Source organism: Mustela erminea, chromosome 8 (genome assembly GCF_009829155.1).
Source record: "Mustela erminea isolate mMusErm1 chromosome 8, mMusErm1.Pri, whole genome shotgun sequence".
In the NCBI taxonomy this organism is placed as follows: Eukaryota; Metazoa; Chordata; class Mammalia; order Carnivora; family Mustelidae; genus Mustela; species Mustela erminea.
Genome location: NC_045621.1, coordinates 72801078 through 72827699, shown reverse-complemented (window position 1 = coordinate 72827699; position 26622 = coordinate 72801078). Strand labels below are relative to the sequence as shown.

Below are 26622 nucleotides of genomic sequence, written 5' to 3'. Positions count from 1 at the left end.
ATTCTATCTTAGCCATCATAGCTTTACTTACTTATTTCTCTTATTCCTTTCAGTGTTGGTTAGTGTTGTATATTTCTCATTTCATTTGAACTTAGAATTATATTTTTTTCAAATTCCAAATGTATCATTTCAATTTCCACTAGAATAAAATTTATAGAGTAATTTAGAGGGAAAAATTGATCTCTTTTAAATATTGAGTCCCTTCATTTAGAAATATGACATATTCCTCCACTTTTAAAATACTTTTTAATAGCATTTTAGCTTATTAAAAATTTCCTAGGCAATAGGTAGTAGATTTTATCTAATGACTTTCCAGAATATTAAGGTGATCATATCTTTTCCTTTACAAGTTAATATGAAAGTTTGTAATAATGGATTTTGCAATATTGAAACATTAGTTCAGTGAACAGAAATTCGGTCATGTCCATTTTTTTATATTTGGGTAAATTCAATTTTCTCATATATATATATATGGGATATATATATATATGGGATATATATATATATAATATATATATAATATATATATATATACTTGATGTTCTAACATTTTTATTTAGGACATTTCTCACTTATTTTCATAGGGGACTTGTTTTATGGGTTTAATTTTTGTGCTATTTTTATTAGGAAGGTTATCATAATTACTGTGCCTTCAAAAAGTATTTGAGGGTTTTCCACCTTTCTCTGGACTTTAGTATAGTTTGAATAGCATAGTAATTACCTTGTTTTTTGAAAGTTTGGCACCTTTTCTGAGACTGATACTATTATAACTCTCATTATTTATTTCTGTGGTGATTTGTTTATTCAGATTGATTCATTCTTATTGATTCAATTTTGTTAATTTATATTTTCCTTAAAATGCACCATCAGATTTTCAAATATATAAGCTTAGGGTTGTGCAAAGAAATCTGTTATAACTATTTTTTTAAATTTTTTTGTAGCTGTGATTATATTTTTTATCACTTCTGTTTTAGTGTATTTGTGGGGTTTCCCCCTGATTAAACTACCTAGTGATTTATTTGTCTTACTGATTTTCTCTATAAGCACAGTTTCTGGAATAATTTATGAGTTTTACTGGTTGTTTTCTTATTTATTATTTTCAGCCTTTATTTTTATTAATTCCTGCCTTCTGCTTTATTTGGGCTTGTATTTTTATTCTTTCTGCTTACTGTATGTGTAATTTAGCCCTTAAAATAAATATTTGAACTATGAAAAGGAACAACACCTAAAGCAATTGATGAGACCATATTGCCGACAGACTGAATCTGGATGAAGAATGAAAAATGGATTGGAAAAATAAAGCATTTTGGCTCTGAAGATAGCTTCCTAGACTGTTAGCTAGAGTGTTCCAAGATAAGTAATGAGAAACCTTGCTGAACTACAGATGAACCTCACAGAAAGCTTTCCCTCACCTCTTTGGATTGCTACCCAACACTGGTAATACAAGTAAACTTCAGAGATATTGTGGGTTCAGTTCTAGACTACTTCAGTAAGGTGAATATTGCAATAAAGCAAACCAAATGAATGTTTTGGTTTCTCGGTGCATATAAGAGTTGTGTTTATACCTGATCATAGACTATTAAATATTCAATATATCTAAAAAAAAACAATGTGCATACCTTAATTAACAAATACTTTAATTCTTAAAAAAATGGTAAACATCATCTGAGCTTATAGAAAATCCTAATCTTTTTGCTAGTGGAGAGTCTTGCCTCCATGTTGATGGCGCTAACTAATCAGGGTGCTGAAGGTTGGGGTGGCTGGCAATTTTAAAAAATAAGACAGCAGTGAAGTTTGCTGCATCTGTTGACTCTTTTCACAAATGATTTCTCTGTAGCATGTGATGCTCTTTGATAGCATTTTACCCACAGTAGAGTTTCTTTCAAAATTGGAGGCAATCCTCCAATCGATGTTCCATTATCAGCTAAGTTTATGTAATATTCTATCTAAATCCTTTGTTGTCATTCCAACAATCTTCACAGCATCTTCACCAGGAATAGATTCCATCTCAACAAACCATTCTTTTGGCTCATCCATAGGAAGCAATTTCTCCAAGTGCCTGTGTGGCTCAGTTGGTTGGGCAGCCAACTCTTCATTTCTACTCAGGTCATGATCTCAGTGTCATTGGATCAAGAGCTCCGAGTCAGGTTCCACAGTCAGTGGGGAGTCTGCTTGAGGATTCTCTCTCTTTCACTCCCCTAACTTGAGTGCCTGTGCTTGCTCGCTCTCTATCAAATAAATAAATAAATAAATCTTAAAAAAAAAAAAAAAAGGAACTCATCATCCATACAAGTTTTATCATGAGATTGTAGCAATTCAGTCACATACTCACGCTCCACTTCTAATTCTAATTCTGTTGCTATTTCCATCACATTTTTGGCAGCTACTTCCTCCACTGAAGTCTTGAACCCCAAAGTCATTCATGAGGGCTGGAATCAACTTCTTTCAAACTCCTCTTAATGTTGATATTTTGAACTCTTCCTATGAATCCCAGATGTTCTTAACAACATCTAGAATGATAAATTCTTTCCAGAGTGTTCTTAATTTACTTTGCCCAGATCCATCAAAGGAATAACTACTTACGACAGCTTCTGGCCTTATGCCATATATTTCTTAAATAACATGACTTGAAATTTGAAATGACTCCTTGATTCATGGGCTTCAGAATGGATGTTGTGTTAGCAAACATGAAAACAACATTAATTCCATTGTCCCTCTCCACAAGAGCATTTTTATGACCAGGTGCACTGTTAATGAGCAGTAATATTTTCAAAAGAATTTTTTTTCTGAGCAGCATGTCCCAATAGTGGGCTTAAAATATTTAGTAAACCATGTTGTAAACAGATGTGCTGTCATCCAGGCTTTGTTGCTCCACTGATAGAGCACAGGTGGGGTAGATTATGCATAATTCTTAAGGGCCTTAGGATTTTTGGAATGGTCAGTGAGCATTAACCTCAGCTTAAAATCACCAGCTGCATTAGCCCCTAGCAAGAGAGTCAGCCTGTCCTTTGAAGCTTTGAAGCCAGACTTTGACTTCTCTTCTCTGGCTATGGAAGTCCTAGATGGCATCTTCTTCCAATAAAAGGCTGTTTTCATCTACATTGAAAATCTGTTTAAGTGTAGCCGCCTTCATTAATGATCTTAGCTAGATCTTCTGGAGAACTTGCAGAAGCTTCTACATCAGCACCTGCTCTTTCTTTCCCCTTGCACTTTTATGCTGTGAAGATGGCTGCTTTCCTTAAACCTCATGAACCAACTCTGCTAGCTTCCAACTCTTCCTCTGCAGTTTCCTCACCTCTGTCAGCCTTCATGGCCTCCAAGAGTGATAGCTTCATTCCGAATTAGGCTTTGGCTTAAGGGGATCGTGTGGACAGTTGGATCTTCCAGCCTGACCACTAAAACTTTCTCCATATCAGCAATAAGGCTGTTTTGCTTTTTTATCATTCATAGGTTCACTGGAATAGCACTTTTAATTTCCTTCAAGAACTTTCCTTTGTATTTACAACTAGCTAAATGCTTGATGCAGGAGACCTACCTTTTGACCTATCTCACTTTCAATATGCCTTCCCTTACTGAGCTTTATCATTTCTAATTTTTTATTTAAAGTGAGATATATGCAACTCATCCTTTCACTTGAATACTTAGAGACCACTGAAGGGTTATTAATTGGCACAATATCAATATTGTTGTATCTCAGGAAATAGGGAGGTCCAAGGAGAGGGAGACAGAGTGGGGAATGCTTGATTGGTGGAGCAGTCAGACACACATTTACTGATTAACATTGTATCTTATACAGACATGGTTTGTGGCACCCTACAGTAATTACAATAATAACATGAAAGATCACTGATCATGATCACATAAAAAATATAATAATGATGAAAATGGTTGAAGTTTTGAGAAAATTACCAAATTTTACACAGAGACATGAAGTGAGCAAATGCTTTTGGAACAATGGTACTGATAGACTTGTGGGATGTCAGGTTGCCACAAATCTTCAATTTGTAAAAAATACAGTATCTGCAAAGTGCAGTGAAGTGGAGCACAATAAAATGAGGTATGCCTATAAATGATTAGCCCTTCACAAAGTTCTGTGTGTTTTTAGGCTAAACTTTAAGCTCTGTCTTTGAGGTTGTCTATTAAAAATATCTTAAATTTTGTAGGTGCCAATTCAGTGTTTTACTTGTGTAGGCACAACTTACGGATTTGATCAAGGCTTTTACACTTATAATATTCATTTTAGGGTCGGTCCTATTACATTAATTAAATATTAATGCTCTCAGTGTATTTTTCATAGCCTTCCCTGTTTCTTCTCCACTGGAGAATATTGCTGGAAATTAAAAAATAGTGTGGTTTATTATCCATGTCATTGGCATTGCATTTTGATGATAAATTATTTTTGGAAAATGAAAAAAAGATATATAAGTAGAAGAATCCCCTCTGGGTCTCATGTGTTCTTCTGAATAGCAATTTTATATTTCCTCACTATTTTTCCTGAGATTATTACATATCTTCCATAAGCATCTATAAAATACTAAGCCATAGTCTTAAATATTCAAGATACTTTCTGATGAGTTTCTAATGAGATTTTTTTGAAAATACTGTATCTGGTGGAAACAGCCTCACACAATAGTAGTTTGAAAAAGCAGTTTTCAATATGTATAAGGCATTTATAATATTTATTATTCCATTCTTTAATTGTCACAACAGGGCACATTGGGACAGTTGCTATGTTTAAATTTATGACTTTTCTGAATGGGAAAGCAAAGATTAATGAGTTCTTGGCACATTTTGGGGATAAGAATGTCTTGACTATCATTACAGTAATCTAGAGATAGTGAGGGATGGCGAGGGTATGGAATGGAGACCTCAAAATCTACTGAATTGCTATGATGTGCTTATGCCAATGTACAGACAACAATCAAAGTTGGCTTTGAGAGTTTGGAACTGAGTAAACAGAACATTAAATGTTCATTTGGCACCTGTAGAGGATTTTTGAAGCTCTCTTTCTTCAGGAGGAGAAGGGGATTGAAATGGTCAACTTGGGTTTGGAATGCTTAGTTTGAGGTAATATATGAACCTATAAGTTGAAATATCCTATAGGCAACTGGTGATGTGGAGCTAGAGCACAGAGAAAAGGTTAGCACCGGAGAGCCATCTTTGAGAATCATCCCTGAGGTTACTATTGAAGACACAGATAAAAAAGAAGAGACTTTTGCACTTGCCTAGTTAATATTGTTGAATTCAGGGTCAGTTTCAATTTAGGACCAGAAATGCCAAAATTAGAGCATGAGATAGAGGAAGCAAATGTTCCTAGAGCTCAACTTGGTGGATTAGGTGGATGAGAAACTCTGAGACCTAAATCTGAAAAATCGCAGAGGGTGGCTGAGAGGAAGTGTGGCTAGGGACATGGGAGATTGAATTCAGAACCAAAGGGAATTAGAGATGGAGCAACATTTAGGAGTGAGGCAGGAGAAGCAAGTAAGCAAAAGAAGGAAGTTTCTTGGCTGCTTAACTATCTGACCCTACCAAATTTGCTGTCTTTTCTAGCTGACTCTTTCTCAAAGGTTAGCTCTTGGATGGCCAACCTGCTTTATTTTGTAGGATTTTTTAGAAGTATTTATTTATTTGAGAGGGAGAAAGAAAGGGAGGGGAGTAGAGGGAAAGGGAAAGAGAAGCTCAAACAAACTCCCCACTGAGCATGGAGCCCAATGTGGGGCTCCATCTCACCACCCTAAGATCACTACCGGAACTGAGACAAAAGTTGGACACTCAACCAACTGAGAAACCCAGGTGCCCCTGTAGGATTCTTATATTATGAGAATAAATAATTCCTTAAAGGGAGAGTGGGGAAAGAGGAGGTTAGAAGACCAAAGACTGAATCTGGGAATATAACTTGAATACGGGTGTCAAAAACGCCAAAAAGAAATAACAGTGTATAGTGTATGGAAGCCAAAATTTTAATATCTAGCTGATGATTAAGTGGCAAAGGCTTTAAAGAGAACAAGGACATAGATTAGTTGAGGGTTTTGTGATCTGGTGATTGGGAGATCATAAACAAGCTTCCAGTGAGCCATTTTTATAGACTGAAGATTGTAAGCCAGATGATAGCAGTGAGGACCTGAAGGTAAGCAGATGGAAACAGCAATACCAAATGAAAGGAAAGACATTTACCTTTGAGAGAGAAGGGATGATCCAGAAACAGGAGATCAAAAGATAGAAACAATGATGGTAGAGAGGAAGGGTCCCCAAATCCCACAGAAATGACAGAAATGAGAGCCCTGGGAAAGACCTTACCTCCATAGACAAAACATGGCCTTTTCCTTGGGGTTGGACAAAAGGATACTGTCCTGATATTGAGAATAAGGTTGGAAGTAGATAAAGAAATGTATTAAAATCTTTTGATTAATCCTAAAGCTCTCTGAAATCAGAAGAGAAACAAATAAGTAAAAAATCTAGTTAAGCTTTAAACAAAAATAGCATGTAATGAAACCACAGACTGGGAGAAACTCTGCAAAGCATAAAAAGTACAGGTATCCAAAACATATAAAGAACTCCCAAAACAAACCAAGCAACAACTTGATTTAAAAATGGCAAAAGAGCTGAACAGATATCTTACTAAAGAAGATAGGGCAAATAAACATATGAAAAGATGCTCAACATCTTATGTCATCAGGAAACTGCAAATTTAAACAACAGTGAGATATAATGAAATATCTATTAAAATGTTTAAAATTCAGGGTTCCTGGGTGGCTCAATTCTAAGCATCCAACTCTTGATTTCAGCTCCAGTCTTGATCTCATTCATGGTTGTGAGATCAAGCACTATGTTGGGTTCTGTGCTGGGCATGGATCTTACTAAAGATTCTCTTCCCCTCTTCCTCTACCCCTCCCCACTGCTCACTTGCACTCTCTCTCTCTCTTTCTCAAAAAAAAAAAATAATAATGTTTAACATACAAGACACTGATAACAGCATTTGCAGAGAAGGATGTGAAGCACCCGGAACTTCTATTCATTGCTGGTGGAAATGCAAAATCGTACAGCCACTTTGGCAGACAGTTTGTCAATTTCTTACAAAACTAAAATATTTTTTCCATACAATCCAACAATCATACTCCTGGATATTAAGCTGGATGAGCTGAAAACATGTCCACATAAAAACCTACACATGAATGTTTATAGCAGCTTTATTCATCAGTCCCAAAGCTTGGAAGAAACCAAGATGTCCTTCAGAAGGTGAATGGGTCAACAAACTGTGGTACATCCATATAATGAAATATTTTTCAGTGATAAAAAGAAATAAAAAGCTATCAAGCCATGAAAAGACGTGAAGTCACCTTAAGTCAATATTGCTAAGCAGAAGAAGCCAAAAAAGTCTGAAAAGACTGCATACTATATAATTCTGACTATATGACATTCCTGAAAAGACAAAATTATGGAATCAATTAAAAGATCACTGACTACCAATACCAAAGGTTTGGGGAGACAGAGGAAAGGATGAATAGGCAGAACACAGGATTTTTAGGTCAGTGAAATGATTCTCTGTTACACTATAATGGTAAATATATGTCATTATACATTTGTCAAAACCCATAGAATAAGAAACAGAAAGAGTGAACTCTAATGTAGAGTATAAACTTTGGTCAATAATAATATACCAATATTGGCTCACTAATTGTAGCAAACGTATCAAACTAAAGTAAGAGGTTAATTCTGAGGGAAACTGTGTATGCTGGAGGAGGGAAGAAAGTTTATGGGAAATCTCTGTACTTTCCACTCAACATTTTGGTGACCCTTCAACTGCTCTAAAAAATAGTCTATTAATTTAAGAAAAAAAGACAAAAAAGGAATGGAGTATTGATACATGCAACAATATGAATGAACCTTGAAAACAGTATGCTAAGTGAAAGCAGACAGACAGACATAAAAGGCCACATATTGTGTGAGCCTATTTATATGAAATGTCCACTACTTTAAGAACCAGCAATTACAAAAAAGAAAGAACTAGATAAATGAGATGGTGAAAGGAAGGATTCTGCTACTATAATAGGAGGCAATAGTGTGAAACTGTTCTAAATTTAAAGAAAAACTAATGTGTTTCTCATTAGAAAATAGCCTAAGAGGAATTTTTCTGTTCACACAATGATTATGATATAATAAGGTTTTTTTAGCAACAAGGTGTTGATACCAAGGTTAAATTACTATGCAGCATAGCTTCTTGCATTTATACCTATGCTCAGTAATTGGAGAAATCACAATGACCTTAATAGCTAAAACTCAAGAATGGCTGGATCAAATGGTAGCTCAAATTGACTTCTTACAGTAACTCTGAGTTACAAAAATGAATGGAGCAAAAAGGCAGGATGAGATATGTAGGTCAACCTGCTTATAAAAATAACCTTGACAGGATTATATAGGCAGATATAGCTGTAAAATTTCTTTATACTGTGAGAGGGAGTAGGCCTAAGTTTACTGAGTCATAATATCTATTTATCTTAAACAAAGCAATCATATATTGTAGGGCTATTGGACTGTATCAAATAGATGAAAACTGCTAATTATCAAGTAAGATTCATGATCTGCAAAAATGGAAGATGGTTATTATGCTTAGAATAAAAAGAGTGCTCACTAAGCAGTAAAAAAATAGAATGTCCAGTAAAAGATAAGCAAAAATAGGCCATATTAAAAAACAGAGATAACCAACAAATTAAGAAAATTATAAGCAACAAATATGGATTTATGAAGCTATTATAATATCACTAGTAATCAAATAAATGTAAGTTAATGCAATAATGAGTGCTAATTTAATCTGTCAGACAAGATTGTAAAAGAATAATAATACCCAATGTTGTAAGAGGAGACGTAAATGAATTCTCTGATGACTGTTAGTGGGAGTATAAACCAGTAGAGAAATTTTGGAGGACAAGTTGGCAGTAGATATTAATATTTTTTTAATGCACATTTTCTTCAACCAAAATTTCACTTCTAGGAATCTGTCCAGCAGAAGTATTGTCCAAGTGCACAAAGATGAATTCATAAGAAAGTTCACAACAGCGTTATTTATAATACAGAAAAATTGGAAACAATATGAATATCAATTAATGGGTACATTCACCTCCTAGAATATTCAGCAAAGATTAAAAAGAACTAAGTAGATTTCTTTGAATGGATATGTAATGTTTTCCAAGATATAATGCCAAGCAATAAAGAAGGTGTAAAATATAACCAATAATGTGATCCCACTTGTTTTTACAAACATACCCAAAACTAGGTATTGTATGTAGGCAGTTAATTTAAAAATGTCCAGAAGAATACTGTAAATGCCTCTTAAGGTTGTTCTTTGGGAGAGGAGTAATTAGCAGGATAGGAAATGAAGAGGTATCTGTAGTTATTTTATTGTATACACTTCTATACCGTTGCATTTTTTTAACAGAAAGTAAAAATTTGTGTAACATTAGGAGTTATTAAAAATGTACATGCATAATAACAAATTAATACTAATAAAGCATTGGGAATATTTCTTGGTACAGAGAAAGTGCTATGTAAGTGTGTGTTAAGTTAAATAAATAAGTTCAAATATTAGGGCTTTATCCTAAGAAAATAATTATGAGATGCACAAAGATTTAATTGCAAGGATATATAACCCTGAGATTGTTAAAGTTAGAAGTGACCGAAATATCCAACAGTAGATGATTGACTAAGTGAAAAATATTAATCCATACAGTAAGTGGGATTTTTGAATGATAATTTTTAACAGCTATATTGCTTTATATTTTGCCTGCCACAAATGCACCCATTTCAAAGAGCAATTCAATGACTTTTAGTAACTTTATGAGTGTTGCAACAATCAGCATAAATCAGTTTTAGAACCGACCCCCAGTAAGTTCCCTTATCTCATTTACAGTTAATCTCATTACCACCTCTAGCCCAAGGAACCAGTAATCCACCTTCTTTCCGTACAAATTTTCTTTTTCTGATCTATACAATAAGATATTTTGCATTGGTCATAATAAATGATAGCTGATTATAAAAGTGAAAAAAGTAGATAAAATATGACATTTAGGATTAGCCTATTTGAATTTATATGGGGAGAGAGAGGAAAATTTGAATGGCGGTTTCCAAATGATTTATAGTGGTTACCCTTGAGTGCTAGAAATACGAGTGCTTTTTTTTTTCCTGTTGAAATCTTATGATCCAAAAAAGATAATTCAAATTATCTTGGAAAGGACAAGTTTCCTGAAATGGGTTCTTTCAGGGTTTTCCCTTCAATACAGTGAGTAAGAGGGTGGGAATTCAGAAGTGATTCGGGATATGAGAGGGTTATTTTTTGGAAGTATCCCCCTTCCGGAATGGTAATATGAATGCAGGTAATATGCAAGATTCAAGTGCTCAGCAGACCAGAGCCTGCAAGAAGTCCAGTAGGCCCTGGTGTTGCTGCCTTCCAGGCATCGGCCCCAGCCTGTCCACCCTTAGATAAGTTTGCCTCTGAGGGATCTTTTAGCCAATACTAGCCTCAGGAAGAGAGGTGAAGATAGTGGAAGGGAGCTCATACCAGTTCCCTTGGGCTCCCAGCTTTGATAACCAGGGGCAGAAGCAGAAGTACCTACTCCTACTGCCTATCTCCTCAGAAAGAAAACAGAAAGAAAAGCAGAAGAGTAAGTTTTTCTGTCTCATTTATTTATTGCCTTGTTCTTCCTCATCTTTTATGAATGAAATGGGCTCCCCTCTAACCTCTTTTGAGTGTTAATTTTTTTTAATTTTTAAGGTTTAAAATTTTTTTTAAATTTTAAAATAAATTTATTTATTTTTGAGAGAGAGAGCACGAGCACTAATAGGGGGAAAGGTAGAGGGAGAAGTAGGCTCCCTGTTGAGCAGAGAGCCTGATGTGGGGCTCCATCCCAGAACTCCAGGATCATGACCAGAGCTGAAGGCAGGCTCTTAAATGATGGAGCCACCCAGGCATCCTTAGGGTGTTAGTTCTTAAAGAAACAATTTCCAACATTATGTTTTGAACCAACCTAATCCATGGCAATGTTCTTTCAAAGTTGGGACCTTATGTCTCTGTATATTTTGGGGAGGCCATTTTCTTCAAAGATGTCTCATCACTGACAAGAGAAAGGCGTGCTTTAGCCAAGAGCATATACTTTGGTATGAGGTGACAAGATTCATTTATGGCTCTGATTCTTGAAATAAAACTCTGACCTAATATCTTTACTGAATTTGCATAGAAAGAAAATTGCAGTGAACCAAACTATACCCGTGGAAGCAGGAGTTTTCTCTGGAGAGTCTAGAAAACTTAAGACTTATTTTTTTTACTATTGTATTTATTTATTTATTTAAGATTTTAAAAATTTATTTGTCAGAGAGAGGGAGCGAGCACAAACAGGGGGAACAGCAGGCAGAGGGAGAAGCAGGCTGAGCAGGGAGCATGACATGAGACTCCATCCCAGCACCCTGCAATCATGACCTGAGCCCAAGGTAGATGCTTAACTGACTGAGCCACCCAGGCATTCCTAGTTTTTTACCATTTTAAATATTCTATTCTAAAATATGTGGGAGGGAGTATTTCATTATGTGAAAATGTGACTGCCTCCATAATTTGATACCTTATTTTCCAAATTACTTGAAGACTTTATTTAGTGTTTGAGTTACAACACCCCCAGTTTCAAATCAGTGGGGCCCACCCGGCTCAGGAAAGTTTTGCCTTATAGTTCCTGCCAGACAGAAAGGACCTGCAAATGCAAATCACAGGGTCTGCACAGAGATTGATGTTACATGATGGTGAGAAGACCTTCTCTCACCCATTACTTGAGCTGATAGTGATGTGGCTCTTCAAGCGATTTACTTTCAGGAGTGGAGTCCATAAAGGGGATGGCCCAAGTCCCCTCACAGAATCTCCAGGGTAGACCTCCAGTGTCCTTTAATGATACATAATTGGACCAGCCCAGCCCAGGAGGCTTTAATAACCTTTCTCAGTGATCTGTGAGTTTGAAAAGTCTCAATACCTACTGTCTTTCTTTAGAACATTGATCGAGGGACCCAGTGCTCCCACCTTATGCTTATTAGTGACACTTTTCCTGAATTTCCAGGGATGAAGGGACTTTTCTGCACTGTTTAATGATTTTCAGTTTAACTCCCTTTCCGTGTGGGATGTTGTAAAGATTAATTAGGTGATGTTCATAAAGTGCTTTTAAGCTGAAAAGTACTGCACAAGCGTGTACGGACTCATTAGGTTCTTAGTCATTAAGGTTTTCTTAGACCTTTTGCATTCAGAAACTAGATGATGAAGGCCAAATTAGTATTTTATCTTGGAGGAGGGGGACTTCAAAAGGAGAAGAACAGAGCAGTATCTCTCTTTCTTTGTTTAAAAAAGACATCTGTTGGGACACCTGGGTGGCTCAGTGGGTTAAAGCCTCTGTCTTTGGCTCAGGTCCTGGTACCAGGGTCCTGGGATCGAGCCCCACATCAAGCTCTCTGCTCAGCAGGGAGCCTGCTTCCCCCTCTCTCTCTGTCTGCCTCTCTGCCTACTAGTGATCTCTCTCTCTCTCTCTAAAATAAATAAATAAAATCTTTAAAAAAAATAGAAAAGTAACAGTTAAAAAAAAAAGACATCTGTTACACTGGGCCTGAAATAAAGATATAAATGTTTAACTTTTCATTATCTCGTATTTCCATACTGCTACTGCTTCTGCAACTTCTCACTTCCTCCTTTCAAAATGCATTTGCCTGATTCTCCAGAACATTTATTTAGAAACTCTTGGGACCATATTGTCGTATAGGTGTCCATAGTGGAACCAACTCTGGCCTCAGAGTGTTGAATTGTTGTACCAGTTAATGACACTGGGAAGTCATTCCCTTTGTAAATCAATCCCCTCTCAGTCTGCAATGTGTCGTAAATGTGTGATATTGTCTCCATCCTCAGTAATCTTTGACCAATATATTTGGAGTTCTATATGATTTGGTGAAGCCTTAGACTGAGGCTGCAAAAGTACAGACTGACCACCAAAGACAGAAAGAGGACCTAAGAGAAACTAGAGACAAAGATGGATAACCTACGAAGAATTAGACTGACAGCTGACTATTTTGGCAGCATCAGCTGTATGTGAATTCTATTATTATTGGAATAATATCTTCTAAGTACTGAGATAAATAGCTGTCAACCTAGAATTGTATACCAAACTAAATTACCTTTTAAGATTGATCATAGAATAAGAACAATTTCATACAAAGCAAAAATAACACATTTGCCAGCAGTGCTAAAGGATATCCTAAAGGATTCAAAAAGAGAAAAATTATTCCACAAGGAAAGAAAGAGGTGCTAGAAGGAATGAAGAAGAAAAAATTGGTAAACATGTGAGTAAATATAAATAAGCATGAATTAATAATAATGTGTCCAGTTTGCAATAATGAACAAGAGATGAGTAAAAAATGTAACAGATATAACAAGAAAGTTAAAGTAGTCCAATGTCTTTATCTTACTTAGAAGGAGGCTAAAGGTGTTAAATTTAGATTTTATTAAGCATACACATAGACTTTCTAGTTTTAATCACTAAAATAAAGGAAACGCAATGTGGTGGAGGGGGAAATCAATGAAATATGACAATAAGATAAATAGCAATGAACTCAGTAAAAGGGAATAAAGAAATTTAACATGGATCTCAGTAATTGTTCCGGGGACTCTTAACCTTATAATTACAAATACTAAGTAATTAAGTTACTAAGTAACTATATCAGGGAGTTCATATCAACATACCTACAAGACAAATGAAAAATGAAATAATCTTTTTAAATTTTTTTTTAAGATTTTATTTATTAGAGAGAGAGAGAGAGAGAGCGCGTGCACAAGGAAGGGGAAAAGCAGAGGCAAAGGGAGAAGTAGGTTCCCTGCTGAACAAGAAGCCTGATGCAGGACTTGATCCCAGAACCTTTGGATCATGACCTGAGCCAAAGGCAGACGTCTAACCAACTGAATCACCCAGGCATCCCCAAAATGAAATAGTCTTAATGATATGTGAACAATTGCTTCTGACTTGGAATGAAATGTTCAGTAACAGCGTCATCTTGATGACACAGGTCAAGGGTTTAGGAGAGGAACCTCAAATGTAGGGAACACAGATCTTTCATAATGGACAGTAAGTCTGCTTGACCTCTGCCCCAGAGAGAGACACTATCTTAATTACACTTTGTAGTAAACAAGTTTGCTCTTCACTCTGGAAAAGACACTGTTTTCTAAGGCTGTTCATTATACAAACACCTTTGAAAGATAGAGCAATGATTTTGGTTGTAAGCTGTGCAGAAATGTGACAGACCCGATGCAGAGATGGCTCCCAACAAATCTGGCTAATTTTCTAAAGCCTCAGTTTTCCTATCTGAAAAATAGAATAAATGGTATGGCATATGTGATTATAAGGATCAGAGCATAGAGTGCATATAAAATACTTAACATCATATCCAAAGACTGTGTCAACATCAATTACTACTACAAATGATTATTTTTTGAATAAAATGTGAGCATGTTTATTGAATTCTTTGTTTTCTCTAGCAAGCAGAATATTACAGCTTATGGGTGTTTCTACTTACTAGAATCACGAAATATTAGAACTAAAAAGGAAAGATAAGCCAGTGAAACCAGGCATTTTTTAGATAAGGAAATAGGTTCAGAAAGGTTAAGTGACTTGTTGGCTTTCACACAGAACAGCCATATAAAGGACAATGGTCATCTAATTTAAAATTCACATTCTTTTTAATTATACACAATGCTTGGAGTTCATAAATGTTGTTATTACAAATGAATTGAAACAAGCCTAGATACGTTAGAAAACATTTCATATATTTATTCATTTGGTCATTCTCTTCTACCTACTTGCATAACCTATAAACCACCTTAAATATGGCCTCTGAAGGCAAATAAACACAGGAAGGAAGGAAGGAAGGAAGGAAGGAAGGAAGGAAGAAGGAAGAGAAGAGGAAAGGGAAGGGAAGAGAAGGGAAGGGAAGGGAAGGAAAGGACAAAGGAATGGAAAGGAAAAAGAGGAGGTAAAATAACCCGTATCTTCCCCTACCCCCCACCTCCATCATGTCACCGCCTCCACAGCAGAGAAAAAACAGGAAACAACAGGAAAGCGCTTTCTGTGTGTGTAGGTGATGTTGGAAGTGGTCCCGTTCTGGCTAACGACAGGGAAATTCTGGCAGAATATCCGGCAGCTTTATGTCAACAGCTTTATCCGGCTTATCAACAAACTTTCTAAGGCATGAGGGAGAGTGGTAAGGAAGGGGAATAAGGGGGTGACAGAAATAGTATCTCTTTCTGGGAGGCAGCATGTTGTAGGGAATGGTCATCAGTTGTAGAATAAGATGACCTGAGCTCCTGTGCGAGTTTGAGGAGGTTACTGGATTTCCTGACCTCTAAAATGTATTTAAAGTCTCTCTGTGAAAAGTTGAAGAAATGAAGTGAGAGTGTCTGGCACCTAGTAGATCCTCATTAAATAGAAGTTCAAGTCAAATTCGGTGAAGGAATTTATCCTGGAAGGATGTGTAAAAAAATTAACTCATTAAGTTTGTACCACTACTTAATCCCAGTCCCATTGTGTCTCTTTCTTTAAGACTGCTGTCACCGCATTAACTTGTACAGCATTGTGCAATACTTGCTGGGACCCAAGGTCAGAGTTGAGTATGCCCAGGTAGCCAAAGCAAGATTTTTTTTTTTTAAGATTTTAAGATTTTATTTATTTATTTGACAGAGAGAGATCACAAGTAGACGGAGAGGCAGGCAGAGAGAGAGAGAGAGGGAAGCAGGCTCCCTGCCGAGCAGAGAGCCCAATGTGGGACTCGATCCCAGGACCCTGAGATCATGACCTGAGCTGAAGGCAGCGGCTTAACCCACTGAGCCATCCAGGCACCCCCAAAGCAAGATTTTAATAGGAAAGAAATGATAGGGAATGGGGATTGTCCTTCATCGTTTGTCTTTCTCAAGTCCTCTGCAAAATCACCTCAGGCTCTACGTAATTGTGTCTTGTGTGTCCCCGGGGTGTCTCACACTGCTCTTGCTGTTCTTGTCCCTCCCCCCCCCCCCACAGTGAACACTGCACTTCCCTCTTCTGGGCATGCAGGAGCTGCTCTGTGCTGTCACTGCTCTGTACCTCTTCACAGGACATTGCAATGTTGGGGGTGTATGTGTGACAGAGAGACAGATAGAGACAGAAAAGGAGACAGAGGGAGAAGGATGTTGGAAGAAAACGTGCCCTTTTCCTTCTGCTTCTAGAAATCCCAAAGCAATATTGCTCGTCACAATGTTCCATGTTGCGAAGAGTTTAGGAAAATCTATTCCTTTGGTTTTACTTGGGGCGTTCTCTCTCTCTTTGGAATCAGCAATGCTGGAGATAAATTTGAGTGAGAGTGTCAGGCAGTACTGAAAATAGGTGTTGATGAAATGATTAAGAAAGTCTTTGTTAGGATTGAGCCCTCCCCACCGAGCCGTTTCTTCCCATAGAAGAAGTGTGCTGTCTGAAAGGCTCTCCAAACTTTCCTCAAACAGCCTTCTGTAGGACCATCCCTCACATTTGCATTCACATCTAGTTATGTCAACAGAATAGTGGGCACAATTTGAGCTCTTCTGCACAAACTTATTAGACCCTGTGGCCCCTAAGTTCTTACTGAAACAATCTACTGAAATTCGTAGCTGGCAGAGTGCTAGGGTCATGCTGAGAACCCTGCTACAGATACACATGCACTAAGAAATTGACTCATAGCCTCCAAATGTGAGTGTGGACACTTGCTTTAGATTCTAGATATATGAGTTCTTTTATTTATTCCTTTTTCACTGATCAAGGAAGGAATACACAGATGGTTTAGGTACAGTTCCTATATCATAGTTTTTAGTGATTTTCGTTGTCTTGCTTCACTATATATGCTCATTGATTCTCCCTAGTTAAAGCTTGATTGAAACCATCTTATAGTTAATGATGAAAAATATCCCTTCTGAAGTTAAGATACTAGTACTGACAATTCCACACTCAATTTCTGTGCTGAAGAGAATGTATTATGACCAAGCCAATGCAGGCAATATGGAATTTGGGGCAGTAATGTTTTAATGTTCTTAACACTCTCTTTGCCCCCAGGTTATGCAGATGTATCTTCCATTTTGTGGAATTGCCATATCCAATGCTCAGCTCTTTGCTGCCTCAAGGAAAGAATATGAAAGAAGCAGGGTGAGTAGAAAGAAACACTGTTGACAACCCTCAAAGCTCTCTCACTTTCAAGGATCTGTGAACCTTCATATGTTTTAAAACCAGCAGATGAGTTTTGAATAGTCTAGGAGTCCTTTCTATTTGTTTAATCCTTCAAGTTTATGGTTGAAGATACCTTTGAAGCAATAAGTGCAAATGGAAGTGGATACGAATTCTCTGTTGTTTGGGGCAAATAGTACAAGCTTCTTTTAAAAACGAAATTAATTTTACATCTGTACTGTAAGGTAGTAGATATACTCTTATAGTCTTGAAACAATAACACACTTTAGTGATATTTTTACAATTTAGTTTCTTTAAGAAGCAAGGTACATTACAAGTGATTTCACCCCACCTCATTAATTTTGCTTTTGAATTGAAAGTTTTTCTGGAAGAGCATCACTAGATAACTGGACAATAATGCAAATACTTTTATAGGATTATAAAGAAACACACACAAAGAGGGACTTTCACCAGCTATCCCTGTAAATAGAAAGGAAGGAAGGGAGAAAGAGAAAGAGAGAAAGAAAGGAAGACTCAAAAAATCCTAAACTGTCAAATAGATACTAAATTATATTAGACTCATAATACAATAGATACAGGTAGGTATAGATAGGTATAGTAGATAATAGAGAAACAAACAAATAAGAAATAATATAGTATCAGGTAGTGATAAAGAGATAGAGATTGATCATTGAAGGATGGTTTGGGAGGATGTTTATTCCAGAACATGGTCAAGAAGTTCTCTGTAACTTGTTGTTTGAGCAGAGACCTGAATGAAATGAAGGTGCAAAACCACACAAAGATTAGGGAAGAGCAGTCCAGATAGTGGAAATGTCAAGAAGAAAGGCATGAGGCAGGCAAAACCTTGGTCCATGTATCTAGGGAGCAGAGAGGAAGAACTCAAAAAGCCAAAGTAGTCCTGAAAAAGAAGGGCAAAACTAGAGGCCTCATACCTCCTGATTTCAAACTGTAATACAAAGCTCTTATAATCAAAACAGCATGGCACTGGCACTAAAAACAGATACATAGACCAATGGAATAGAATTTAGAGCCCAGAAATAAACCCATGCTTATACAGTCAGCATATATTTGACAAGGGAGTGAAGAATACTTAATGGAGAATGATGTTGGGGAAACTGGATATTCACATGAAAAAGACTGAAATCAGACCCCTAATCTTACACCACCCACAAAAATAAAAGTTGGTATGGATTAAAGATATTATTGTAAGATATGAAACTAAAACTTCTGAACAAAACATAGGGGAAAAGCTTCAGTGATTTTTTGGATCTGATACAAAAGGACAAGAATAAACTAGTGGGACGACATCAAACTAAAAGTCTTCTGCACAGCAAAAGAAACCATCAACAAAATGAAGAACCAACCTATGGAATGGGAGAAGATATTTGCAAATTGTAATTATGTAAAGTAATGGATGTGTTAACTGACCTTATTGTACTAATCATTTCACAACTTGTGATGTATCAAATCATCATATTTTACATCCAGAACTTATCTGTCAATTATATCTCAATAGAACTAAGAAATAAAGAAACAATGTGGCTGGGACTAGATCAGTGAGAAATGAGAGATTCCCCCCCCCAAATTAACGATGAAATAGACAAAGTTTATTGATGTGGGAAATGAATGAAAATTACTTTTGGCTTGTACAACTGGCAAATAAATGGTCAGGTACAGGACTCTAGAGTTTTGGTGAGATGTTAGGACTCAAGACTCATATAAGGGAAAGATCAATATATAGGTGATGTTTAAAAGTAGGGCACTGAATGCATCCATCTGGGGGAGAATATGTGGATAAGAGAAGGGAAGAGGTCCAAAATTGAGCCCGGGAACAAAAGATGGCACTAGACGAAGGAGGGGGGCAAACACAAGGGAAATCAAGAAATAGGGAGTGTTCAGTTGTGTTAAGAGCCTCCGATCTGTTGACTTTCCTATCATCCAAGATTGTCTTCCCTTTTTCTCCCGTTGTGGAGCGAGTCTGTATTGTTATTTATGAAACTTTTATCACTTGTTAGTAAAGCAGCAATTTTTAATTAGAAACAGTAAAATTACTATGATGTGATTTGTCAGTGCAAGACTCAAGGCACAATTAGCTTTTCCTCCGAGATAAATGTTCTTGCATATGGGTCCCAGAGGCCCTATCCACACAGTCACAACAAATTGAAAAGTTAAATAATTGTTCAGTTAATAGGATCTATCTGAAGAAATAGCCTGGATGATTAAGGAAATAATATTTTCCCCCTTAATAACAGGGAATGGTGTTGGTAATTATTCAGACAATTGCCTCATTTTTAATGTTATATTTAAATATGAAATTATTGCACATTGTTGACTTCTTAGAGCAATTTGCTGTCCAAATGCTAAACAGTCAGGATATACTCAAAACTTTTTTCACCTCCTGGTGTATCTCTGCTTCAGGATCATAGAGCCACCCAGGGCCCTTAGCTGTACTCACAAGGTCTCTTTAGAGAAAATGCTGCCAAGGACATTTGATCCTCTTTTAGATGCTCAGTGAACTAGACTCATTTCATGGATCCCTTAACTCATTCAAATGCTTTTCTACCAGAATAGACTCAAAGAAGAAATTTGCACGTTTCCAATGGTTTCAGGACAAATAAAATTCATTACTAAAGTTGAAAATTGGTCACAACCCTGAGATGATCCTCAACACCATCTACAAGAACAGATGTGAATTTGAAAACACACAAAATCCTTTCGTGAGAGGTCAGACCTGAGAGGGTACCTTTTATTAGGTTCTGTTGAACAAAGCACACTCTGGCCAGTTCACTGGCTGTGTAATGTTCTGATTGCTTTCTCATAGGAGCGTAATAATATCTACTACCTGTACATAGCCTGCTATTCTGAAATCTCTGGGAAGAGCCATGTAATTAAAAATTCCAAATAAATATTATTTCGATGCAAAAATTGTAAGCTAAATAAGCTGGATAAAATGAGAGGTTATACAATTTGGTTTTTAAGTGAGTATGTGGTTTTCAAGTTAGAATTCTAAGGTGTTTTTTTTTTCCCTTTGTGTGTTTTTATTGTGTTGTTTTAACAGAAATTTTAGTGGTATTTTCTTTCCTAAGATATATTTTAGTATTTATGTTTTCCTGGACAGGTGCAATGAAGCAATACTTCTTATGTAGAGGGATTAATGGAGATTTTATATACATTTTTTGAAGGCTCTGAAGCTTAATTAGCATTCATTCCTATAATTCTTCCAGGGTTCTGTGATAGATGTGTATTAGGGAAAATAAGTCTCAAGTTTGACCATGACCCTATTTCTTCCTGAGGGTGAAGTAGAGCTGCTTTGTAATTTTCTGAAATAAATGTGCTTTGGAGAGAATCGGGTATTCATAATTTATAAAATGTTGGGTTTATAAAAAACAGACTCTTAACTACAGAGAACTCGTTGGGGGGAAGGGTAAATAGGTGATGAGGATTAAGGAGGGCATTTGTTGTGATGAAAATAAGCAAACAAATAGATTTTTTTAAATGTTGGGTTTATACCTAGTCCTGTTGGAGAAAAGCTCGTGTGGGGCAGGGGTGGGGAGAGAAGCCTAGAGCTCTAGCGGACTAAAACGGGATCATGTGGTCATTAGTGACTCGGGAGATAATCCTATAGCGATATGTGGAATTTACAGGCATTATATGGATTGGCAGTATTCTCAAGTTGTGTTTTGCAGTTCAAAACTGTGTTATAAGCAAAATTATGGAATAAGTCGAAACAATCATCAATGCTCTAACAAGTAGCCACACATATTTAGATTGCAACAGACACTAAATGGAATTTTGAGAGAAAAAAAAATTTTTTTTATTCGGTCTTTACCCACCTAAATACATTCATTTCGTCTTTCCTAGGCTTTGCTGGAGGTTGTTAATGACCTCTTTGAAGAACAGACTGACTTGGAGAAAATTGTCAAGAAAATAATGCATCGGGCCCAAACTTTGTTGAAATGTGAACGCTGTTCTGTTTTGCTCCTAGAAGACATTGAATCACCAGTAAGTCTTTTATCTGTCACAGAGAGCTGAAGACTGTGTTAATGGACTAAGGTTTCGTTTGTTTGTAATTTAGCTTGTGAAATCTTTGCCTGAACCACTCTCTTCATGACTCTTCTAACCATGAGGTCACTTTTCATAAAATTAAAGTTATTTTCTTTTATGTATATTTTCCATCTTATTTTACTGTCACCTTAGAAACATAGGCTCTTACATTGATGGGAACATTGGAGATGGCTCCCAGCCCTGAGTATTAACAGAGCAGAGAACTGAGGGCTTAGCTGGTTTGCCCGGTGTCTCCCAGCTGAATAGACGTTAGCTCAAGTGCCAGGCTCCCATCCTGTTCGCCCAGCATGAGGAAGGCCCTTGGCACCTTCGGGCATGGACTGCAGTCCAGGCAGGGTTCCACAGGCCTCTTATGAGGAGGAAGCCAACAAATCCTGGGGAAGCTGTGCCCTTTGCTTTTGGGCTCAGATGGATTGTACTTGGGCTGAGGGGAGTGACAGGCCTCAGTTGGGCTGTGCTCTGCAGCAAAAGCTTAAAGAGTAGTCTCCAAGTTCTTTATGTTGCTCTGGAGCTGGGATGCTTGCACAGAGCACGCACCAGGTGGAGGCGGCTCCTGGCCTCTTCACCGCTGGGGCACCTGTTAAGCCAAGGGCAGGCATTGAGCTAGTTCAAGGCCTCCAATCTGCAGCAACTTAGCTTCAGCTTTCTGTTAAACCCTTTGGCTCTTTGGGGGGAAATCTGTTGGGTAAATACACAACAGTATTGAAAATAATGATCATCATCAATCTAACTTCTTGAAAGTTAAATGACTAAACCCTTAGCAGCAATATAATATCTTTACCGTGAAGTGTCTTCAAAGACCAGGAATGTCTAGCTATTTAAGTGCTGTTAATGCCTCAGAGGATGGTATTTTACTGTACTTTACTTATAAAAGGTTATTGTCTTTGCCTTTAGGTTTGTTTCCCTCCAAGAATAAGAACCTTAGGGTAAATTTTGGAGATGTAATAACAAGTATCGTAAAACTTACAACATCAGGTTTTTAAAAATCTATGTATGTTTGAAACGTTTAGGAGTATTTGCCCATATTTTAGCAGAGCTTGGCTTTATTTCTACTTCAGCAGGTGTGGTTTAAACAAACGGTAGCTTTGCCATTATACTGTGACTATAACGCTCCGGGGAAGCCTAGGAGAACAGCACTCACCCCAGCCCCATGCAATAGTCTGCATTTATGGAATGCTTCCAGATGTTGCGTGAAGGACTGGAATTCATTTAATTCCCCCTCATCCTTATGAAATAGGTATTATTATCATTCTCATTTTATTTTATTTTTTTTAAAGATTTTATTTATTTATCAGAGAGGGAGAGAGACCGAGCAAGCACAGGCAGACAGAATAGCAGGCAGAAGGAGAAGCAGGCTCCTTGCGGAGGAAGGAGCCCGATGTGGGACTCGATCCCAGGACGCTGGGATCATGACCTGAGCAGAAGGCAGCTGCTTAACCAACTGAGCCACCCAGGCGTCCCTCATTCTCATTTTATAGAGGAGGAAATGAGGCTCAGAGAGTTGAGTGACTTGCTGGATTCTCCCCCACACCTGCTGACTTTAAAGCCCCAGAAAAGAATGGGGAGGGGTGGGGGTGTTCATGGTCCAATGGTCCAGGCAGGCTGTAGCTCTCACTAAGCAAGGGTGGGAGGAGGCAGCTGTTGGAGCCTCAGCTTCTGTGAGACGCAGTCTGCAGGCAGTGATTCGGGATGGTGCAGTAGCCTGATGATGCAACCAAAAGCCCAGCTCTGTTCACTTTCCCATCCATGTCTCAGTGTTCGGCTGCCTTTCAGCCTCGTTGTCCAGGAGGCTGGCACATCTCCAGGCAGTGTACCATCATTAACTGTGTCCCAGGAAAGGAAGAAAGGAAAACTGTTCACATATTTCTCTTTTTCTCAAGGGAGAAAGTCTTTTCCAAAAGAGTTTTTTCCCAGCTGACTTTCCCGTGGTACCCACTGGTCAAGAACGAGATGTTGCTCACATCATTCATATACTTAATATTGTTCCATTCTTCACCTCTCGGTCTCTGATACAGGTGTGTTCAAATGTTCAGTATAACGGGGATTTATCAGTATCTTCTTGCCCAGTTCTGTAGGTCGTTGATTTAGTTGTATTAATATTATTTGTTCACCCATTTTTGAGTTTTGGATTGGAGCTCATTTTGTTGGGAGGGTGTTTTGTTTGTTGGTGCCATTTTTCTTTGGCTCTTTCTTGTACTCTTTCCTCCCTAACAATTTGGGCAGTTCCTTGGTCCCTAGTCAAGAACCAGGTATTGACGTGGGTCTCCTGCTGTCTGGTAATATTACCCTAAGCCAGGAGCAGCATGGTTCAGATTCTGAGGGTGAAGCTAGGTCACCTGTTTCCAGATAACATTTCTAGTCCCCAAACCCTAGTAGAAGCTGAAATTCCAATCATTGCCACCTGCCTGTTTCTGGTCTTAGAGCATAATAGATCTACGTCTTTGGGCGTGGCCCTTTATAGACTTTTCTTTTTGGTCTTCTCTGCCATCTTCCCCCTCTCTTTTTTCTGCTTTTTAACCTCTAGATGTCTTTTTGGTTTTCGCTTTCCATATTTTATCAATCTGTGCTCTGTTTCTGAGAAAGAACAGATGTGTCCAAGCATTAACTTATGGCATCATGTCTGCTCATGTTCCATATGTTACTTTTTACAGTCATGGGTGGGGGAAGCATCATTTCAGGAAAAAAATCTGCTGGAAGTTTCCTTCCTCTAAAAATAACTTCTGCTTTTGTCTGTTTCATTAAATCATTCTTGGAAACAGAAGTTTTCAATTATTGCCTTGTAGTTTGAATATTTAAAAAGCTGGTTATTTCAGATGTATAATATTTTCTGGCCTTTGTTCATTTGAGGGAAAGAGGAAGAAAAGAAATTGAAATCTTGTTATCAAAGCTTTGACGCATCAAGCTCTTACCTCAGTGTTTAGAAACTGCTTTCCTGGTCTTCAAACTGAGCAGGCAGGTATTAATTGATCAATTCACTCAGTGGATGCCAAAAATAGAAAAAAGAAATGCCTTTTTCTCTGGCCAAAATTCATATTTTACCTTCTTTTGCTTCCCTTAAATGTTTCAGTCAATCAATTTTAAGTGACTTTGTCGATGGTATCTTCCACTAGACTGAAGAAATAGAAAGATCACTCCATAGCTAGCTACTGTTGACATTAGGAAATATTTAGTGCTCTGAACTAATATTCCCTGCATAATGTTATGCCATTTCATGAACCTGTCTAAACAATTCGTACCCCGTTCTAGCTCATGTGTTTACTTTTATCTCTGTTTTTTTTTTTCTTTTTATATGCTTCAACAAGGAGAGCAAGAATGCCGACATTTTCATGGCAAAGTCCTAAAGCACTGTCTCAGCCCTAGTGTTTACTTGTGTTTTCCTCTCATGAATCATCCCAATGGCTCGCAGCTACTGCATGGTGCAGAACTCCAGCAAGGACTTCATCACCCAGCTTATAACCAGGAAGCTAGTTTCTGGAGCTCACTGCCCAAACCAGGAAGCATGAGCTACACTTACTTTTTAATATGTTCCTTAACTTCTTAGTTCTTGTGTAAATACACATACAATTAAGCGATTGAACTAGATGATCTTCCTGAATCCCACACTTGAGAGGAAGAGATAAAGGTGATGGTTATCTGATTCTGATTGTTCTGGAACAGCCTAGAATTCAATCCCCTCCATCCTGAGTGGCAAAAGTCGCTTTAGGTTTCCTTTCTATTTCATTTTCTTTCCATTTTCCCACCTTTCTATAGCTTGCCTTCCCCCTCTAAGGAAATCAATGTAAATTCTTTTTGATTTTTGTTCCAAGTACTTTTTCTTGAGTGCTAAGAGGCAACTATCTAAAAAAAACTCTGATGATCATCCAAATAATCATTTAAATATATATGTGTGTGTGTGCGTGTATACACACATATATATATGCATATAAACTCACATCATTAATCATTACTATATCATATTATATATCTGTTATATTAATTCACTTTAATAATTTTGTATCAATATATTAACTGACATCACTAATCACTTATGTGTTAACTATATGTATATATACAACTTCTGAACTTCAGTCCCCACTGCCCATATCCACCACATACTGCCCCAAATGTTTACTATTTCTGAGATTCCTTATTTCAGTTAAGAGCATCATCATGTAGTAAGTAACTCGAGCTAAAAACAGTACCTTCTAAGTATTTCTTACCATTTACATTCAATCATTTGTAAGTTCTGTTGCTTTTATGTTGAGACCTCATTTCTAGCCCCTTCCTCCACCTCTTCTACCACTGCCTTTACTCTGTCTTTACTAATCTCTTAGCTCCACATTTTCCTCGACTCATTTTTTCACTTGCAGTTGGGGCAGTCTTCCTTCCTTTCCATCAATTCTTAATACTCTTTTTAGTTCTCTTTCTAAAACATGCATCTGCCTCTCCTATGATTCAGAATATTGGTAACTGTCTATTGCCTATACCATAAAGTTCAAATTGTCCAACATACAACATACAAAGTTCATCACCTCTGTTCCCAACTTAACTTTTTTTTTTTTTTTTCAACTTAACTTTTGACTGTCCTTTCTGGTCCTTAGCCTCACCCTTTCCTTTTTTTCCTCCTCTGTCACCTCCCTATGGTCAGCTTATGCATGCTTTTGCCTCTGTATCTTTGTACATGTTGTTCTTGTGGAAGACAAAATGCACCAAACAATTAGGGAGATAATTTCATCTAGGCTATTGCAATAAGAACATTCGTTTCTGAGGAACATCTCAAAAAAAGGAAGGAAGGATGAAGACAGGTCTTATTTTGGTATATGCTAGGGCAGGTGGTCCTTTGAGGTTAGCCAATTTTGGAACAAAATGGTAGGAGGGATTTCTTTATTATTACTGCTTTTGGGGGGAGCATGACTCAAAGTTCAACATTGTCAACTCTGTACTATTTTCTGCAAACCCCACCTCTCCTGTCTATTCTTCATCTTTCTCTCCTTAAGTCAGTGCACTTGAATGGCTTTCTTGCCCACTGGGTTCCAATTGAGTTTGAAAAACAGGATGGATCAGCAGAAGGTTTTTTTATTTGTTTGTTTTGGTTTGTTTTGTTTTGGTTTGGTTTTAAATTTATTTATTTACTTATTTTAGACAGAGAGAGAGAGTATGAGCAGAAAGGGCAGAGAGAGAGAGAGACACGCTCAAGCAGACTTCACACTGAGCATAGAGCCTGACGCAGGGCTTGATACAATGATCTCAAATCACAACCTGAGCAGAAACCCAGAATCAGATGCTTAACCTACTGCACCACCCAGGCACCCCCAGCAGAAGATTTAAGGGC

The 26622-nt window shown here is 37.4% G+C and overlaps 1 protein-coding gene across 1 annotated transcript in view; it reads left to right on the top strand.

Annotated features, from left to right (window-relative positions):
- Nucleotides 1–26622, top strand: part of PDE11A (phosphodiesterase 11A) — a 387189-nt gene that overhangs the window by 136354 nt on the left and 224213 nt on the right. The window contains exons 3-4 of the mRNA XM_032356042.1: nt 17118–17207; nt 21108–21248. Coding sequence (XP_032211933.1) covers nt 17118–17207; nt 21108–21248 — 231 coding nt within the window. The remainder of the gene's footprint in view (nt 1–17117; nt 17208–21107; nt 21249–26622) is intronic.